Source organism: Drosophila nasuta, chromosome 2R, assembly GCF_023558535.2.
Source record: "Drosophila nasuta strain 15112-1781.00 chromosome 2R, ASM2355853v1, whole genome shotgun sequence".
NCBI lineage: Eukaryota > Metazoa > Arthropoda > Insecta > Diptera > Drosophilidae > Drosophila > Drosophila nasuta.
The window spans coordinates 32,811,193-32,831,865 of NC_083456.1; the positions used below are offsets into that span (position 1 = coordinate 32,811,193).

At 46.7% G+C, this 20,673-nt stretch overlaps 4 protein-coding genes across 9 annotated transcripts; 3 read left to right on the plus strand and 1 right to left on the minus strand.

Annotated features, from left to right (window-relative positions):
* Positions 1 to 1,675: 1,675 nt before the first annotated feature.
* On the minus strand, positions 1,676 to 3,446 carry LOC132785234 (uncharacterized). The gene is made up of 2 exons (XM_060791228.1): positions 2,662 to 3,446; positions 1,676 to 2,540 (listed from the first exon to the last, which is right to left on the minus strand). The coding sequence occupies exons 1-2, from the start codon at positions 3,444 to 3,446 to the stop codon at positions 1,676 to 1,678; spliced, it is 1,650 nt and encodes a 549-aa protein (XP_060647211.1).
* A 557-nt stretch (positions 3,447 to 4,003) lies between these two features.
* LOC132787604 (E3 ubiquitin-protein ligase Rnf220) lies at positions 4,004 to 5,748 on the plus strand. The gene has a single exon (XM_060794763.1). The coding sequence runs from the start codon at positions 4,212 to 4,214 to the stop codon at positions 5,472 to 5,474; it is 1,263 nt and encodes a 420-aa protein (XP_060650746.1). The 5' UTR covers positions 4,004 to 4,211; the 3' UTR covers positions 5,475 to 5,748.
* Positions 5,749 to 6,220: 472 nt separating this feature from the next.
* On the plus strand, positions 6,221 to 16,973 carry LOC132787602 (protein winged eye). 6 transcript variants are annotated; one of them, XM_060794757.1, is made up of 11 exons: positions 6,221 to 7,523; positions 7,597 to 7,743; positions 10,240 to 10,374; positions 10,550 to 10,666; positions 11,253 to 13,491; positions 13,556 to 14,162; positions 14,227 to 14,479; positions 14,728 to 15,308; positions 15,367 to 15,546; positions 15,612 to 15,773; positions 15,841 to 16,973. In XM_060794757.1, the coding sequence occupies exons 1-11, from the start codon at positions 6,950 to 6,952 to the stop codon at positions 16,135 to 16,137; spliced, it is 5,292 nt and encodes a 1,763-aa protein (XP_060650740.1). In that variant the 5' UTR covers positions 6,221 to 6,949; the 3' UTR covers positions 16,138 to 16,973. The 6 variants fall into 6 exon arrangements, with proteins under 6 accessions (XP_060650740.1, XP_060650744.1, XP_060650738.1 ...); XM_060794755.1 differs by having other exon boundaries at positions 6,222 to 7,523; positions 14,698 to 15,308; XM_060794756.1 differs by having other exon boundaries at positions 6,222 to 7,523; positions 11,256 to 13,491; positions 14,698 to 15,308.
* Positions 16,974 to 17,103: 130 nt separating this feature from the next.
* Positions 17,104 to 20,585, plus strand: LOC132787603 (uncharacterized). The gene is made up of 10 exons (XM_060794762.1): positions 17,104 to 17,806; positions 17,878 to 18,078; positions 18,140 to 18,424; positions 18,486 to 18,873; positions 18,924 to 19,109; positions 19,169 to 19,338; positions 19,411 to 19,558; positions 19,613 to 19,854; positions 19,916 to 20,390; positions 20,448 to 20,585. Exons 1-10 carry the CDS (start codon positions 17,663 to 17,665, stop codon positions 20,582 to 20,584), a joined length of 2,376 nt encoding a protein of 791 aa, XP_060650745.1. The 5' UTR covers positions 17,104 to 17,662; the 3' UTR covers position 20,585.
* Positions 20,586 to 20,673: the final 88 nt, after the last annotated feature.

Below are 20,673 nucleotides of genomic sequence, written 5' to 3' on the forward strand. Positions count from 1 at the left end.
CCCTTCTTAACAAGAATTGCTGCGCCTCCATGAGCTCTATCAGACGGATGATCAGCTCTTATTATGTCATATCCAACTACTCTAAAAAAGGATTTACTGGTGAAGTGTGTTTCAGAAACAAGCATGATGTCAATTGAATTTGTTTTTAAAAATAGTGATATCTCATTAACATGGTTGGAAAGCCCATTGGCGTTCCAGATTCCTAAGTTTAGACTTATTTGCATAGTTTATTGACCAGTAACATTATCATGTTAAGTAAGTTATTGGTGAGTTCAAATTGTTTTTCTAAGAGATGTTCAATTCTTTCAAGAGAGGTATTCGAATTATTATTTTCTGCAGCAACTTGGGCGTATGATTGATAGTCTTTTGGTTGTTGGGTTGACACAATAGGTGATTGAAAAATTGCAGAATCATTTTTAGTATGGTCCTTGTAATGCATCTGTTTTCGACCAGTAGCTAATTTTTTAGATATGAGCTCCTTATAAACTCTACATCCTTTGTAGCTGGCAGCATGATCTTCGTTGCAATTCGCACATTTTGCCGGTTGTTCTCTATCTTTTGGGCATAGATCGCTGGGATGCCTGCGAGAGCATTTTACGCACCTATGAGTTTTGGAGCAGTAGGATTTTGTGTGCCCAAATTCCTGACAACGGTGGCACTGGACAATGTCTTTTACTTTGTGAGGAGGTTCTATTTTAACAATTGCGTTACCAATGTGCTTAATTTCATATATGTCCTTGTTATTTTTGTTGGGCTCAATGTCCAGGAAGAATAGATTTAGTGGCTCTTTAGTTGCACGACTTTTAATGTTATTTATGTTCCTAACAGAGTGACCTTTGGACTCCACATCTTGTTTAATTACTGCAATATCCGTGGAGAAGTGCAAATTCTTTATAACGACTCTAAATGCTCTTTCGTGTTTAAGCTGGTATGTGTGGAACTTGACAAAATCATTAGAAAGAGTTTTAACGAGGGATCTATATTCATCAACAGACTTAACCATAACTCTCACTTGGCCATCTCGTTGAGTTTTATAAAGGAAATTTTCTTTTTTAATTTTTCTTTCGAGGTAGTCTAGCATACTTCTTATATCACTAACATCCGATAAGAAGATAGGTGGCGGTCTGGCAGGTTCATCAATTTTTTCTTCAGTTGTCAAGTCCAGAGTTTCGATTTCGTCTGCATTATTACCTTTTTCAGTCGATGAGCGTTCCGATAAGATAGAGAATTTATTGCTGCTAGTGCTGGGTCCGGTGTCCAGGGCAAATTTTTTCTTTAGAAGAATCGGAGAAACTTGGTTTTGTCTCTTAATTCCCTTTGGCTTAGGTTTTATTCTTTGCCAGCTCCAAGGCGATATTTCGTCTTCTTCGTCGCTCATGTTGACAACAACACTTTTGGTGCCTGTCAGCAAACACCGTTATGTTTTCGTTTTGTTTTGTGTTTGAAATTCGCGTTACTGTTTTTGATAGCTCAAGCGTAGCTTTTGCGCAGAATTCAGGTACGTCTTTACTCAGAGAGAGTTCGATCGCATTATTTTAATAATAAAAAAAAAGCATATGCATTTATGAATATATAGCGATAAGATCTGTGACTAAAGCATTCATAGATACTGGCGTTGATATTAATTTTTTCGAGGGTGGTAAATGTGATTGTGATTTATAACCCGACTACAATTTCAAAGATTTTCTAAGAATACATTGATATAGAAGCGGAGAAGTTCAATCACAAATGCAGCTAGAGCTATAATAATGCCATAGCCAAAATAACGACATGGAATCTGAAAGTCCGGCAGACGTAAAGGTTGCGGTTCAATAGTTACGCTGTAGTCCGTTAGGTGCATGCGACCAGCGTCCACCATGTCATAGAAACTATTGCGAACCCATTTTTCCAAGAGTCCTGCTTCGTGAACCCGCATAGAGTAGAACATCAGCGCTTGATAGTACACAGAGTCCTCGTCGAGAATAATGCTGTAGGGTAGACTTTCATGCAGACAAAGGTCCGAGTAGCGAAAGACGGAGCGTTGAAAATTCTCTTGTTGTGCCTCCATCATAGTCCACTTGTTGGAAGTGATGCTATACGCCCAGCTAGTGTTGAAGCTGTTTCGCAGCTCGAAGAATTCACTAACATTGGAGGTCAACCGAAAGGCCGCAGCATAGCGAGCTCGAAAGGCGGCATCGAGCAAATAGAATTCCGAACTCACGCCAAGAATGCGCAAGTCCGAGGCGAGCAAAGCGTCAAAGCTGTCGATGGGCAACTGTCGTGGATGCATGATTAACAAGAACATCAGCTGTGCCTGGCAGAGGCAGACAAAGAGCAAAGCCAATAGCCTGGGAGATAAACGCCAACAACGATTCCAACGCTGTAAACGAAAGAGAGATCCCAACGATGACAGCCAATAGCAGATGAGAGCTATGATCAGGAATGCCATGGTGCCAGTGCATAGAATGTGCTTGAATATGGCTGGGATTTGGATAGGACGCTCCAAGGGCATCATAACGCACCAGCTGGCATACAGGATGGGGAACGAGTATTGGTAGAATCTAGAAAAAATATGATTAAATTTTGTAAATAGATTTTCGTATAAATATAGTTAATCATTTATAATTTACACAATTTAAATCAAACTTTAGTTGTACTAACGAGGGAAACATAAATGGTTACCTATTCGAATTTCTTTCGTCGACCTGTGCAGTGAAGAGACCGATGTCCACACTATTGTTCTTAGTGAGCTCCAGCATATACGAGTCACCCAGATGGCGACCATGGGGCCACGTTGGTTCTATTGCCTTCAACCTGGCACCAATTGTCGAAGCAAAGTTAGCTATAAAATCCCAAAGGGATCCTCGAATAAGCTCTTTCCCATTAGCATCGTAATAAATAATGGTGTTTGGTTCTGAAAAATCGTGGATGACTCGCAAAATGTATCCCTTGACATTCTCGATTTGCCTGGGATACAACTGATCTCCGCACGATTTTGTAAAGTCCCGCTGCCGAAGAGTGAATTGGGGGAATGCGTCATAGCTGTAGAGATACAAGGGATGCGATGTGGACTTAAAATATATCACGACGTTGAGCATATTCTTCTGTCGGAATTGCAAGAGAATATCCTTGACTAGGGACTCCTTCGAGCGCAGTTCCACGCTTTTGTTACCAACCAGTTCAATGAGAACTTTGGAGTTCGATAAATGACTTAGACTGGACAACAATCCTGTGAGCTCGTTCCTAGCTAAATCCGCATCTAAGCATGCCAGAACGAATAGCTCATTATTGAAGAGGCGATTTAGATGGACAAAGGGCAGTGCAGAATTCCACACCAACTGTGGGTGGTTGGTGAAGTTATGCAGTTGCAACCACCTCCAGTTGCATTCTAGCCCACTTGGATTATAATAAAAGATGCTTCTTGTTCTTAGTGCCAGCTCCACTATCAGCGAGTACAGTTTAAGCATATCTGAAGCGATATAACTACTAATATTAAACCACATCATGCTTGCCGGTTGTGATAATAACTGAAGAATATTTATTTCATGGCTTAAACTAAAGCTAGTCACATTTTAATCTGACACCATCAGTTGCAGGATAATTGGGGAGGGAATTTGCAACAATGAATCTTCCTGCCCAGCTATTAAAATAAATTACAGTGTCAGAATATCTATAGTCAGACATCTGTTTGTATAGGTTGTGTGTTTTAACGGTTTGCTTCACCCGCATTCATTTGAAATTTGATTCCTTTTATATCCTTCATATTTTGGTCACACTGCCACAGGGCAAATTTAACAATTGTAATATACCCTGTGGTATAAATAAATCCTCAACAACTGTTGTAATATAGGATCTCTATTTTTTTTTCTATTTATTAATTAAATTGTGAAGGTTTTCTTAATAATTTTGAATGATTAAAATTCAAAACATATAACCTAACTAAGAGTCGTGAAAGAAAAAATTGTCAGTATTTTTCTCAGTACATTCTCTGTTGCAAATTGCGGTCACTCTGTTCTCTTCCGATTGTTTTGCAGATGTAGTGTCATCTCTATATCGGCGTCGCGTTTGTTTTTTATTTTTTGTAGTCTCAGCGAAAAAAAAAAAACTGAAGTTTAAATCCGGGATTATAAACGGGATCAAACCCAAATTTACCACGTTAAGCACGGGGAGTAGTACACAGTTGCAGTCCGAGGTTGCTAGTTATTATTTGGACTGCAAAACGTTCACACACAATGGCAACCGACACAGTACCCAACTCCGAAAACTTTACGCTCGCCAGTAGTGAGGAGGATGTGATATGTCCCACCTGCGATGCGAAAATCAAGCGTAGTCAGGTTGCCGATCACTGCCAAGTTGAAATGGATCGATTGCATAGTATGCAATTGCGTTCCACAGATACAACAGCATCTCAAGCTGCATCAGCAACAGCTTCTACAACGACAACTACAACAGAATCGAATTCACCAGCTGTCGAAGGTGGACAGCGGAAGCCCTGGACTGTGTTTCAACGTGTGCAACGCAACAGACAAGCGCGACAGCGACAACGAACACGCAAGCGACCCACTCCACCACCTCCATCAGCCCCAACACTTGCAACAGCCCCTGCAACCAGCCAAGCCACTCAGGAAACTACCAGCACCAGCAGCAGCAACAGCTGCATCTGTCCAGTGTGCAATAAGAACTTCCCACAGGCACAGATTCAAGAGCATGCAAATCAGTGTCTGCGGTCAAGTCGCCGCAACGGGCAAAGCAACGGAGAGCGACAGCAGCCATCAAGTGATGACGATGACGACAGCGAGGAGTACGAGGAATACGAATGGGCAGGCCAGAAGCGCATACGGGTCTCGACACTCGTCCAGGGTGGTTACGGGTCATTGAGTCTGGGACAGACAATCAAATATAATGGTGGGCAGCAGGCGAACGACGATGACGATGATGTGAATGTCGACGAGGATGATACTCACATCTATGGACCCACGCAATATGGAGAAGCAGATGTCATACCGCTGGCGAACGAGGACGCCGACGAAGGCGGTGTTTCGGAAGCGGATGTGACCAGTTACGTGAGGCGGCTTATATCCTCCAATGAGACACCGAAAAGCAGCAATGTCAACCATTCCGCTAGCGAGACAAATGAGCAAACGACTGAAGCAATGGATGAGACAGCCACAGCGGCTAGCCTGGAACCATCCACATCTCAAGGAACGACACCTTCGACGTCGCGTAGCAGCAGATCTGCAACTCAAAATCAAGCCCATAACCAGCAGCAAATCATCGAGTCACTGAAAGCTCGCTTACGTCTGTATGAGAAGCAGGCACAAAGCAAGTTCAAGTGCCTGATCTGCATCGATGATTACAAGAATCCCGCCATCTCCGTATCCTGCTGGCATGTCCACTGTGAACAGTGCTGGCTCCAGACTCTAGGCGCCCGTAAGCTGTGTCCCCAATGCAATTCCATAACCACCCCAAAAGATCTGCGACGCATTTACCTGTAGATGAATAGACTAAGCTCTAGAGTGGTCAACTATGACTTGTTATAATGTTGCAAAGTAGCTTATTACATTATTATTAACATTCGATTATTCGATTGGACTTCACCCACATCGGGTTCCGATACGGAACAGGAGGGGACTGGCCAAGGATCTTTGCCTCGCCGTTCGTTTTTGTAGTTTTAGTTGACAATCCTTCATATTTATACAAACAACAGCAAAGATTACAGCTATGATTATCGTACGTGACATTACAATAAGAATTATGTAACTTACAATAAACTAATACAGCAATAATTGCTGTATATGATTTTCATTAAATATCTTATTATTCTCTACTTATTTAAAAATTAGCTAGACGCGGGCAACTCTAAACGATAACTTATTGACGATTGCCATCGATTATTGTATGACACTCCACCAGTTCTATCGTTCAGTTGAAAGTATCGGATAAAAAATAAAAATATGTGAAATTAAAAGCAATTCTGTCGCTTTTACGTTTGCTGTGGCGAATATGATTATCTTAAAAGGGACCATTTACTATGGTGTTGTGCACAATTTTTTTTTGTGAAATTCATAAAACTGCGAATCGACAAATAATTTAAAAAGTGGCGCCTTTCTATACGCATTTTTCGAACTCAGGCAAAGTGTAGCCAAACTAGAATTTCGAGAGTGGTATATTTTGGTATTAATTTTTCGACTTTAAAAAGTATATTTACAAATTGCACTTGCGGTCACCCTGGTCACTTGCCAAACAGTGAAAACTTGAAAAGTTGCTTTTTTTGTCTCCCGTGGACTTTTTCCAGGGATTACTAATTCGCAAAAAAAACGCGCGGTTAAGTGCGTGCCATTTTAGTAGGTGGGATCGCAGTGCGAAATTCTTGGTTGAGGACGCGCCACACATACACAACGTTGAATCGCTTGCGTTTGTGGTGGGGATCGGTTGCCTCCACCTTCGCACCTCTGTCGTCGCCATCGCCGCCACCGCCGTTGTAGTGAACCTAGCACGGGTCCAGTTTGTACATACATTCGTATATGTATGTATGTATGTGTGTTTGTAGATATTGCAAGTTGCATACGTACGTCGCGCGTGGATTATGTCATTTATTTATAATCAAAAGCATAAAAGAGTTGACAATATGCAAACAAACGCCCGCTAAATGTGTTGCACCAAAGAGTTGGCAAAACGAAACACGTAAAAATGTAGACTGTGTGCGAGTGTGCGAACGTGTGTGTGTGTGTGTGTGCGTGCCGCAGAAGATAATAGATGTTTAGTAGAGTGTACATATATATGAAATATACTTATATATGTATGTGTGAAGCATATGCGCCGCAGCAAGTCATCGTCGCAGTCCCCGGGGACTTTGCTAGACTTGTAGAGTTAAGCTAGAGTCTTGATCCCTACACCCACAACAACAACAGAGCAACAAGCGTAATAATAATAGTAACAACAACAACATCAACGATAATAACGTCAACAAATGGCCACATTTAATGCAACAAATGTAACAAACAGCAGCGCTGATGTCTTGAGTTCCTCGGCTGCCACATTTTTAGTGCCCTCCACGACGACGCCAGCAGCGGGACTTGGGGCTGCAGGTGGAGCTGGAGTGGCCACGCACCCGCATCTGCATCTGGAGCAGTTCGCTGCCATGCCCAGCCATGCCCAGTATATGAGTGCAGCTGCTGCAGCTGCAGCTGGAGCGACGGCACCGCTGCCGTTGCCTTTGCCGTTGCAGCAGCATCATCATCACCAGCAAACGAACTCCTCGTATACTTTTGTGCAGATCAAGCGGGAGCCCTGTCAGGTGTCTGAGATTAGCTCCAACAATTGCCATCAGCCCCAGCAGCACCAACAGCAGCAGCATCAACAACATCATCATCACCAGCTGCAGACGGCATCCACATCGCTTGGCCTGGGCAGCGTTACTTCGTCGTCGGTAACGGCTTCGGCTACTTCCAAAACGATGTCGGCATCAACGCTTACCACGTTGGTCAAGATTGAAGCCTCCTCACCCAAGGTAGCCGACCTGGAGAAGTCCACAACAAACACAAGTGAGTTTTGCCAGCGCTTCGCTTCAATTACGATGCTAATTTGTTTCATTCTCAACCCAATCTGATCTGACAGACAACTCGGTGCCCATTGGCATTGCTGTGGCACGGAAACGACCGCAGGAGGCGTCCAGCGGCATGGTCAACAGTGGAGCCACGCTGCCCTTGCAGCAGCCACTGAATAAGGACATGAATTGCTTCGGCATACGCGTCACTGATCTGGGTAAGCAAACTCCTCTCTGATTAAAGGCGTATCGGAAATCCCTTTGATGCTTCTTTTGACTGCACCAAGAGGGGGATGACACTTGTTAACAGATCAATGGTTTTACTTATTGCAAGAGGAGTGTGGAGAGTGAGGAATGACTCATCAGTGCACGAAATGCTGGCAATTTAGTGCAACCCCAAAAGTGGATTCACAATCTTAATCAAGACTGACTGAATGAACATTAGAGCACAATAAACATAGAGACATATTAGAAGCTAGGAGACTGCAAAGATTGTCTAGAAATTATTTGAGATCTGAAATTACAGATGAAGCTGCGGGAAATAATTGTTCGCTTAGTCTATAAAATGCTGTTTACATATATTTATGTACACAAAATATGGATCGATTGCTATGATATGCAGCATCCCTTAAATCAAGAGATCTCATATCTTCTTACATGTGTTGTTATTGCTCCAAATTGTGCCAAAAGAGATGTAATTGGTGCTTTCAGCTAGAATTTATTACTCTAGACCGAGCGGCTCTCATCTAATTGAATTTGAGAGCGCAGATTTGGGTTTTCTAATGATTGTTTGTTTGGCTTAATCAACGTGGCTCATTCTCATTCTCCGTTTCCATTCTCCATCTTTGTCGTGAGTCCCCCGAGACGGCAACCGTTATCGTTAAAATTGTGCAAAGCTGGACGCCAGTTTGGTTTATTGCTATAATAGGATTTCGGCGATATGAAAGAATTCCATCAGTTAGTTAGGGGTGTGTTTTGGTCGGTAGTGTAGAGTGCGGCGTTTAGAAGGGCTGTAAACACCCCCTTTAGGGATTTGACAGGGCAAAAATCATATGATGTGAATGTTGTGACAGCCTGACTTGTGCCACAGAAGATTGAAACGTTAAACTAAGGGTTGGGTGCAGGTGAAAGATGAAGGCTAGCGCAATTGGGATTCTGCTGAATAGTAATTGAATTTTGTACAGAGTATCTTGTGCGTCGCATTTATGAGTTGGCAAATCAAAAGATGGATTACGCACAGGAAGTGTGGTTGATTTTTTTGCTGGTCGCTTGACTGACTTTATCCAAGAGCGTGGGAGCGTAACTTTGACTCCTTGCCCTGAGGTGGTGTGTTGGCGTTGTCGTTATACCCGCTACCCAAAGGGTAGAGAAGTATTATCACTTACTGACTACCAGGATATGTGTATCGTATATAATCAAACGATAAAAATTCAGCCATGTGTTGTGCGTTTTAATTGACACAGAATTTCAGATCGAGAATGTTAGATTAACTGTTTTATAATTGCTATTTCTAAGCAGTTGTAACGTAAATACAATTCAACATTTAACCAAGGGTTTTCGGCTATAGTGAAAAATGTTTCAGAGTAGATACTTTTCTTAACAGAGCTTTCGACTGCACTTTAACATAACAAGTACTGTATACAGTCTAAAGCGATAGCGGGTATCTTAAAGTCGAACATTTTTGACGGTAGTTTGTATCCTTCATGTTCTGGTTCCTTCTTGCGGAAGTGCTGGCTGATGAGGTGAGGTGAGCACAAGGACAGCTGCTTAGGCTGAGGCGGAGATTGGAAATTGTGGTTCTGTCTAGCTCTAGCCAGAGGGTTAGTTGCTCAAAAGGGATGCTTCGTCGTCTAGCCAGCGACAGAAGCAGAAGCCAAAACAGCAGGAGCGAGAGCAAAAGCGAGGCTAAGCAATATGACACGCGTAAGTGGTTTGGGATTGGACACGGGTTTGGATTAGTTTGGCTTGGGTATGTGAACATATGGCAGTGACGCCCTCCCATTGACTGCTGTGCGTATTCGTATTCTATTTTTATACCACACTCGCTAAGTGCGATGCGAGTGTTGTGATGACTGTGCGTCCGGGTGTATTTCTGTATATCCTGATGGTTAGTTATCCCAAAAAGTGGAACGCTAATTGCATTCTGTAGCGCGTCCTTCGACGGGGGCGTTTGTTGTACATCAATCTGAGGTTCTTAATAGTCCCATAATGTAATGCAATTAGTGCGCTGTGTGTGCGCTTTAATCGAATTTCTGCAAAATTATCCTGCCACTGACTACTGACTACTGACTAAGGGTGGTTCGCCCGGTGGGTCGGATTATGGCAGGAGGTAGGCAGCAAGTCTCAGAGTCATGACAGGGATGGGGTTGGGGTTTGAGTTGGGGTCGCCAAATGCATAGTTCAAGGACATTGCAATATTTTACGTATACACACAGCTCTCTCTTTCTCTCTCGCACTCTCCCTTACAAAAGACAAGCACACACACACACACACACACACACACACACACACACACACACACACACACACACACACACACACACACAGAGGTGAGCTGATTGGATTGCTGCCTGTGGTGTAAAACAAAAAGTTTATTAAATAATTGAACGTCGAGTTGTAAAGCAGCAAGACTTGCACTCAGTAGCAGCAGCGATTAGCAACTAGGGAATAACATATTTATAGAATATACTCTAAATTCTTGAATACTGTTGCAGGTGCCACCAGTTGCGGCAATCTGTATTTCACGGGCAACGGCGATCTGATGACCACAGGAACCGCCACAGCTGAGGAGTTGGCGCTGAGTGCGGCGGGCATTAATCGGGCACCGTCAACCTTCTGGCAGTATCCAAGTGAGTGTAACTCCATCTTCCCTCTTCTGCTACTTGCTCTTCTGCTTCCAGTTAGATTCCCCAAAAAACACCTGTGTGCACTCTACGCACGTTTCCCTCTTCAATTCGATTTCGATTTCGATTACTTTATTTATTTATTTATTGTACATGTTGATTTCGTTGGCTTTGTTTGTAGATGCATTGCCCATTGAATCAGTGATTTCCATGTCGCCCGCCACGGTGGGCTTGCAATACTCACGCGATTCCAGTCGCGGCCAGGTTGTGCTGCTCCCTGCAACTCCAGCAGCGCTTGGTAAGTCCTGTCTCCATCATCTACTCGTAACATAAGCTGGAGAATTATCGATGCCATTGATAATTCTCCGCCGCTAATCGTAATTGTTGTATTAACACTTTGAGCCGGTTTCTCGACCTCAAGTTAGCATTCCAGATATTCCAAAGGTTGGCTTGCAGTATAAAATGTATTCTCTCGATAATAAGATAAAGTAGAATAGGTAGTAAACTGCTGTCATCTAACGAGAAAGCATAAGAAGCGTTTCGAGTGCGAAAAGATAACAGGAACAGTTGCTTTTATCTGCACTATAAATTTATGTATACTATAACTTTACTGACACTTTAACTTGAACATGAGAAACCGGCCCTCAAACACACATCTACAGTCATCTATCAAGTACACACGCTCATTACTAATGCTTGTATTCATTGTATTCATCGTATTCGTATCGTACTCGTATCCTAGCTAAGTTAACTTGATTTGGAAACAAAACTAATTCATGCTTTTGTAACTCCGCTTTTCTTCCCTCCCTCCAAAAATCCATAAACTATACTGAAACCACTCCAATCTCGAATCGAAACCGAACTCGAAACTCGACTATGCACAGCAGGCATATCAAATTTTCCCCTCTTAACGCCCACAGATCCGTTCCAACAGGCGGCGGCGGCGGCAGCCTTCGTCTGGCCATCGGCCTACATACCTCAGGCACCGACAGGCGGCAACCCGGCGGCGGCAGCAGCCGCGGCAGCTGCTGCACTGCAGCCAACCGCACCCAACTTTATCTTCCCGTCGATGGGCGCCCACTCCACGTTGGGCGCCACGCCTTCATATGCCTCCACGCTGCAGCTGTACCTGGCCGCAGCGGCCACCGCCACCGCCTCGGCCAATCAGCAGCAGAGCAGCAGCACCACAACGACCAACTCCACCATCAATCTGAGTGCTGGAGTCACGAGCAGCACAAGCAGTCTCAGCAGCAGCAGCTGCAGCAGCCTCAGCAGTCTCCAGAGCACCAGCAGCAGCAGCTCACGGTTCCTCAGTCTGCCCGCTCAGCCGCCCGCGGTGACGCCGAAGCCGCTGCCCATGAACTCGTTGCTGTTGCCGCCCACTGCGCTTAAGCTGGAGGATTACTCGGTGGCGCAGCCATTGCCATTGCAGCTACCCTTGCCGCTCCCTTTGCCGCTGCCCCTGGCGGAGGCCTCGACCCGTGATAATGAGCAGCAAGCGCTCAACCTGATGCGTCTGCCCACGCCGCCGACCTCGGCCACCATGGAGCCCACAGCCTCGCAGCTGGGGCAGCAGGTGGCGACGGCGCCGCACCAAATACTCTTCCAGACGGCGCCCAGCGCTCCCGGCACACCTGCCCTGCTCAATCTGTCCATGCATGGCGCGGCAGCTGGTGCAGGCACTGGGATTGTGGGCGACGCAGCCACGCCCTGCGACGAGACGGCGCTGAACTTTAAGTTGCATGCGCCGTTGACGCCGCAGACGCCGCCGCGGCTGGGCACCGCAATGCTGCTGCCTCAGATGCAGGACGTGAACATCCAGACGGATACGCCCGTGTGCAGTGAGGATGAGAACTCCTCCTGTCCGCTGAAAGCGACGCAGGAGGCGCACGAATCACAGCTGCCGCTGGAGCTGACGAAACCCAGTGAATCCCATGCCCATATCCAAACCCAAGCCAATGCCATCTCCAATGCCAATCAACCGAACGAGTGCCATACCCAAACGAGTCCCAGTGAGATTTTTAGTGCCAGTGCAGCAGCCAGCAGCGGCCAGATCGAAGCAGCTGCTCCCCCTACACAACCCCAAGAACAGCAACAACAACAACCACAACAACAGCAGCAACAGACGGCTCCTGAGGATCTGACCGGTCTGGTGCTGCTGTCAAACATCAGCACGAACAGCACGCCGCTGCTGCGCGTTAAGCAGGAGCCGATGGAACATTGCGAGGCCCTGGTGCCGCCATTGCCGCTGCCAGAACCTCCCACGCTTCTGGAGGCGACGCCGACGTCGGCGATGCAGCCGATGATGGATGTGGAGGTGGAGGCAGCGCAGCCTGAGCCGCTGGGCGGCTTGAAGCTGCTCTGTGCCTTGGCTGAGCAACGCATCCAGGAGGAGGTGGTGCAGGGCAGCAGCCTCTTTGCCACGCCCACTTCTCGGACACCCTCACCTCACCATCCGCGAGTGGACACACCGCCCAATGAAACGTGCAATTCACCGCCAGCCATGACGGCGACGACGATGCCGCAACAGTTGTTGTTGAGCTCTCCGTCGTCGTTTCCCTCAATGCAGGGCATTGAGTTGCCAAGCACGTCCAGTGGAGCAGCAGGAGGCGCTGTTGGGGGCGAGGGAACGCCCGTGAAGCGCAAGAAGCACAAACATTCCAAGTCTAGCTCGTCGGTCGCTGGCGACTGTCAGAGTCGCAAGTCCTCGCGCTGCAGCAAAAAGAGCAAGAAGAAGCGACGCCACAGCATGAGTCGGCAGCAGCAACAGTTGCAGTTGCAGCAGCAACAACAGTTGCAACAGGAGCCGGATCTGCAGGATGAGGAGTTGCAGTCAGAGCTTCGGAGTGCGCTGCATGCGATGGATCCCAGTTATGCGCAGCGCTTTGGCCAGGAGGTGTTCAACATCATGGACAACAGCATGCGCATGCGACTGGCGGACATGTCACGCAAGTATCGCAAGAAGAAGCAGAAGCTCGAGGAGATCTCCAAGCACAAGAAAAAGAAGAAGTGCTCCAAGCAGTTTCAGCTACTGCAGCAGCAGCAACATCAACAGCAGCAACAGTCGATGCCGCTGCAGCAGCCGCAGCTGACGCTCAGTTCGACGCTGTCCAATGTTCTAGGGTAAGTCAAGACACCTTTCAAGTGATTAGAACAGCAGCTGCAACTCTTTATTCTTTCCTTGCAGCACCTCATCGCCGTTGAGGGATTACAAGTTCCCCAAGTTCTCGAGCGGCAATCTGCAAGCGTCGAGTTTCCTGCGATTTCCAGACAAAACACAGTCGCAGACGCACTCGTTTCCACCACCGCCGCCGCAGTCGCAGCCTCAGGCGGAGTCAAGTACCTTGCCGAACAGCAACAGCTCGCCAAGCACCACGACGTCGTCGTCGTTCGTGCGCCTAGAGCCGAGTGCTCTGGACGCAGCCGTCGCCGTCGTCGCCGCTGCACCAATTACCTCCTCCAGTTCTTCCAGCTCCTCGCATAAGCACGCGTCGTACTCAACACACTCCTCCAAGTCGGCGGCTCGCAAGGAGCGCAAACTGAAAGCCAGCGCGGCCGATGCGCAGCTGGCCACAGAAGCAAAGCGACGCTTGAGTGCCGCTGATGCCGAGCTGCAGCTGACCAGCGAGCATCTGTATCGGGATGAGACGCGAGTGCTCACCGACATGGGCGGTCTGTTCTATGCGGGCGTGATGAAGCCGCTCCGTCCGCCTGACGTCTACTCAATCACTTTGGACGGTGAGCGTGGCAACAAGTCGCATGTGATGTCACGCGAGGATATACTCAAGGATACGGTGAGTCGTAGACACTAAACTCTAAATCGGTAATTCTAATTGTAATCATCTGTATCTGTTGCAGATACTCGAGGTGGAGCCAAAGAGTGTGGAGAGTGTGCCAGTGGGCACGAGATTGTGCGCTTACTGGAGTCAACAGTACCGTTGTCTCTATCCAGGCCGAGCCATTGAGTCGGAAGCTGCCGAGGATGCGCCTCCAATAACGGTAACAACGACGCCGCCGCAGGACTTTGTCAGCGTGGAGTTTGATGACGGCGACAGCGGCAGGATCCGCTTGAAGAACATTCGCCTGCTCCTCAGCAACTATCCGATTGCAGGTGCGCTAGCCAGATCCCAGAGTTGCGATTGCCAACTTTCTGTCCTATCTTGCGACTTGTCTCTCTATGTTTTTCTGTGTGCGTCAACTCTTTATTTACTATGTTGTTTGTTGTCTTTTTTCGTTTTCCTCTTCCCCTTATGCCCCGATTCGTTTACGCCTTGTTCCCGTCCCGATTTCACGATCACGATCGCGACCACGATCTCGACCACGGTGCAGAGTACAACGATAATCCCCTTTACTCTGTAGGCAAGCAGAAGCGCGGAGCCCTGCGCAGTGGCGACAGTGGAGCAGGCAGCGCATCGGAGCAGACGACTGCACTGGGCGCAGAGGATGGGCACAGCCATCATGGCTTCAGCATGAGCAGCGATAACACCACATCGTTGGCAGCTACCATGGAGTTGTTCACGCAACGCAGCGAGAAGAAGCGCCTCAAGAAGAGCATGAAGAAGCTGACGAAGGCACAGAATGGAATTGGCCAGTCGACGGAGTCGAATGGCTTCCAGCATGAACATGGGGAGCATGGTGAGAGTGAGGTGGCCGCACCTGGTGAAGGTAGCTGCCTGGATGACGGCGGTCGCAAGCATCATAAGCATAAGAAGCGCAAGAAGCATAAGAAGCATCATCGAAAGAATGCCAGCGAAGAGGCTGAGCCGCCAATGGCTCAGGAATACATGACGACGACGCAGCCAGAGTTGCCAGCAGTTGAAGAACACTCAGCTGCCTTGGCGACTGCGCAACGCGTGAAAGTGGAGGTCAAGGTAAAGGCGGAGCAATTGGACATGGAGGAGGAGACGACGTCGAACTTAATGTCCGAGGTGTCCGATGAGGTAAGAATTGTATCTCAAATGAAAAGTTTCAATCACTAATCGACTTTCTGTGTTGCAGGTCAAGGGCGACGATCTGGTGGAGCACAACAACTCCAAAGGCAGCAGCAAGATTGCCGCCTTTCTGCCGGAGCGGCAGTTATGGGGTTGGTTTGGAACCGCCTACCGCAAGGCGGGCGTCAAGGGGCGTGCCAGAAAGCAATTTTACAAAACAATCAAAAGGGGCAAGGAGACTATAACGGTAAGTAGCAGCAGCCTCATTCCAATTTCAATAGAATATGCAACTAATTGTTGATCGCTGACTAGGTCGGGGACTGTGCAGTATTTCTATCGACGGGTAGACCGGATCGACCCTACATTGGGCGCATCGAGTCCATGTGGGAGACCACAGCCGGCAACCGAGTGGTGCGCGTGGCGTGGTTCTATCATCCGGAAGAGACCACAGGCTGTCCAAGCCTTAAATATCCGGTGAGTGCGATTCAACAACCCATACTCGTATAATCGCTGGACTAATGAATATTTATTGAACTTTCAGGGTGCTCTGTTCGAGTCGCCGCACGAGGATGAGAACGATGTGCAGACAATCTCGCATCGTTGCGAGGTGCTGCAGTTTGTCAGTTACGTGGACAAGTTTGGAGCCGACTCGAAGCAATATCAAACCATATACGATAACAATGATACATATTATTTAGCCGGGCACTATAACCCAAGGTTGCAAGTGCTGAAACTACAAGACGATATTCCAACTCTTGAAGAGCTGCAGGATACCAATACTACTACTACAACTACTATTACAACTACCACAACTACAACTACTACTACAGAGGATTAAGCGAAACGTGCATAGGCCTAAGCATAGACATACTGCAACAGCATAGGAGTGCATACAAAATCTATACATATATATACACAGATATATAAAAATCAATCTATATATATATATATATATATATACAACATACGTTTTACATATATTTTACACTACACGAAAGTGAGATAGAGAGCGAGAGAGAGAAAGGAAGCAGATATATATTATACCTATATGTATACACATATTATTTCTATATTTTAAACCGATTAATGAAAAATCAACAAAAAATCAAAAAAAAAAAGTAAAGAAGAATAAGCGATTGAAAGAATCACGTGAGAGAGAGAGAATAAGGAACTAAGCAACAGCCACTAAACTTTAGTGTGTAGTTACAAAAAGCGCAAGCAATTTTTAATGTAATTTGTATAAACGAAAGAGATCGTTGAATGTTCAGCAAAATGTTAAACATTTAGTTTTGTACACCACCACCAACACCGACAGACACTACAACAAACACAACACAACACAGCAATCCACAAGCACACACAGATACACAGAACAGATACAAAATACAGATACAGAGACAGACTCGGATACTGATACAGATGTATACCTATATGTTTGAGATGAAATTTAAATGATGTTTTAAAGATTTTAAGCAGGCAACATGCAGCAGCAGCAGAGCAGCAAGCAAAGCAACGCAACGCAACTACTACTATAAATGTAACAATTCAATGTGATAGCAAAACAAAACCAGATGTTGATGTGTATAGATGAGAGAATAAGCATAGATCATAACGAATAATGAATAATGATTAAATTGAATAACAAGCAAGCAGGAAAGCAGAATGTGTTGAATATTTACAGCTCGTTTATTCAAGAACAACTACAACTAATACAAAAACAATACAGAAATACAAAAACACGAGATATATTAATATAAAATCAAATCAAACCTATCTATAGCCACACACGTACATATATCAATAAACTTGCCGTGATTATTGTATTTCCCCATCGAAGTGTCTTTCCCAACTGTTCAACTTCGAAATTGAATCTGCCCCACAGGCTGAAACAATTCGTAACTTTATTGTGATTACTTAATTCGCTATGAAAAGGACTTGATGATACCCTACACTTCTGTATGATTCTTGAGGAATTGTCTTGTCTTTAATACTCCGAATTGGACGATGCACCAAAGAACTTTGCGAGTGGCGTGTAGCGCATCCTGATTGTCTGTCAATGTTGCTAAATGACTAAACATGCAGATGGCACGGTTGGTTTTTGGAGGTCTCGCTGCCACATGTGGAACATGCGTGCGTTGCTAGGCGAAGCGTCCTGTCATCGATTAAACAATCGCGAAATTTGCATTTGATAACGCCAGGCCAGACGCAGGAAAAAAGGACGCGAGGCGAATGCGTGCCTGGGAGACACAATAATTAAAAAGCGATTTACGAAGGGGCAGGCGATTGGTTCCGTGCTGGAACGGGAGTGAGAGGGAAAGAGGGGAGCAAGGTGCGCGCGTTCGCGCGACGGGGCAACTCCGAAAATGAGCACGACACCAAAATGGTACTGCCGCAACAAATCGCAGCCGATGCACACGTTCGCGGAAATTGGGAACCTTGGCCTGGAGCTGCGACGCATTACCAAGCGGATTGTGATCGATGTCAACTCGGCCATCTTCAGTGAGCATGTGAGTCGAGTCGCAACGAGTTGAGTTGAGGGTGTGTTGGGGCATCTTTTAAGTGTTCCCTTCTCGGGTAGGATACCATTCTGGAGGAGTGCGAGCAGGTGGTGGAACTTTACTGGAGCCTCAAGGATGAGACCAAGAATGCAGACTTTCAGTCGCTGTCGAAGAAGATCAAACGGAGTCCCTACAATGCTCTCCTCATGCGCAAGTTCAATTTGATCATGGAGCTCAACGACAGGCGCTTCTGCCAGCTGACTTTTGTGCTCAAACGAACAGTGGGTGACTGCTCTTTTCACCCAATTTAGGCATACTCAGCTTTCGTTGTTCCTTTTGCAGTTGAGTCTGCTACTGCGCAAGTCGATGCAGTCCGAGATGTGGCTCAACTGGGCTCTCCACATCACCCAGCTCTACAATCGCTGCCGAAGCTTGAACTCTATTCAAGGTCAAGAACAGGCAAAGACTCCTTTGCAGCCGGAGCAGGAGATACAGCCTGAGGGAGAAGAGAAGGAGCCGAAGCTGAGCGGAAAGTGCAAGGAGGAGATGCATGCCAATGTGTGCAGCAACATGTATCCAGCTCTGCTCATGTCCCTCAAGAACATTGACTTTGGCTTTGTGCTTCAGGTAAGTTGATTGCTCGACTTCCCTCAAGTCTTCATTACTGAGGAGGAGTATTTCTTCATAGTACGTGGCTCAGACGCGCGTGGAACAGAATGCGCTTGATCTGGTCTTTGGCTTATTCAACATGGGTGAGCAGGATGCCTGGCGAGAGCATCAACAGCAGCAACAGAACAACGAGTCCACCTCCTCTAGCCTCGAGATCCTACGCACTTTAAACATTTCCTTTGCCGCTGGGGATTATCAACCCTACGCTGACTCGACCCAGGATTACAATGCTCTGCAACTGCCGAGCACAAGTGGAGCAGGAGTATCTGCGGGAGCAGAGTCCAGAGTTGAGGGTCAAGACCACCAGAGTCTGCGCTGTAAGCACACTGAGAGCTTTCTCCAGAAAGAGCGCATCTTCATTGCGCAGCTTATAGCCAAGGCCACGGAAATATGTCCAACCATATTCGGTAAGTTCTTCAGAGATTTCTATCCCTCCGCTTATCAAGAATCCCCGCAGACACTCGCAAGGCAGGTGAGGTGGACATGAATGCCTACATTGTACGGGGATTGCGTTTGCTGTGGTCCTATGTGGGAATCATACTAGACCACATACTTCTTTGGTGGATTGACACGCCCATGTCCTGCTACAATCTCACTCACATCGACTCTATACGCTGTTGGCTTTATCATCAGAATGTTAATGGTGAGAGACTGCATTTGAGTATGTTTTTGTAGTTTGCAGAATTCTCTAATCCACTGCAGATATTCCCGAGCCTGTATTTTCCACGCTGCGTGGCATTGGCGAAATCCTTACTGGATTCATGTGCAATAACATTTGGGATCAGCTCTTTCGCCTGACCCTGATATCGTCCAGTAATCCCAGTCGTCTTGTTCAGCAGGTAGTCGAGCAGTATCGCGATGCACCGAACAATGTAAGTCCGTCTGCCTTTCTGTCCTTCTATATGACCACTACGATAAAATATTGTGAATTCCTTACCTGTTAGGAACATGGCACTCCCACAGGCACTGTATGGATCAGTGTGTTCTCGAACCTGGTTAACCTGAGTAATCAGTACTTCTCCAACACCGATGCGCACAACAACTCTAGCTTGTTGCCGGTGGCCGAACAGATTCCCATTCTCCATAGGCTGGGTAAATAGACGAGTAACATATGTTTGGGGCATCCCTGATTTATGTTTCTCTCAGATCATTCGGTGCACTCGATGAGATTGTGGGTCACCGAGCAAGCAAAGCTGCTGTGCTGCGAGTGGAAGATGGATCGTTTCTTTCAGATACTGGAACACGATGTCAAGCTCTGCCTGAGTGTCTTCAATACCTTCAAACTGCCCAAACTCACTGCCGATTTGAGTGACATCCTGATGCTTGTGTGCGTTGCGCTGCGCACCAAGCTGATCACCGAGTCCACCAACAACATCGATCTGCTCAAGGTGCGTGCTATTGTACGGGTATATTATCATCTCGTTGTCACTTATGTTTGTGCCTCGCCAGAAAACTACCGACGAATGTGTTCAGATATTATCGGCGGTCTGCCGCATCCTCAGCCTGGCCAATTTTACGCTCTGCTTCCCAGCTGCCAGCCACTGGCAACGAAGTGTCTACAACGACGAGGAGAAGAGCTTGTATGTGGGCTATGTGCTGGACGAAATCTTTCTGCCCAGCATTCGTGCCACCAAGGACATTGTCATACTCAAACTCATACTGAAGCTCATCTGCGAGGCGTGGCTGGATTTTATTTACCAAAAGCGCATTCGCTTCAGTGTCAATGGTGCACTGCGTCTGCTCAACGACTTTGACGATGTGCGGGAATGGATACTTGCCTGCACGCTGCTCGACGAGCAGCAATTGGAGAAGCTGAGCAATCACGAAGTGCTGCGAATGTGCAAAGGTGTTGGCAAGATTCTGCTGCGGAAGCCGGAGGACATCATCTCCATCACACAGTCGCCGAAGTTCGACAAGAAGTCAGGTGAGTAATGCTCCTGCAGTTGAAAATAGTTCCTGGTGGTCACTCTTTCTCTCTCAGAGGATGCGAATGCCCAGGACACGCAGCTGCCATCGGAAATGTTTGTCTCCAACCAGAAGCACTGGCTCCAGCTGCGTGCCAACGGCGGCAACGGATTCCCACTGCTCAAGCTTTGCTGCGGCGACAGCATGATGTGAGGCAGAGAAGAGAACAGCACATAAAGAATAGTTGTATGTTTATTGTGTAGCGAAAATGCTTTACAAAAATGAAAGATCTACATGGTGTA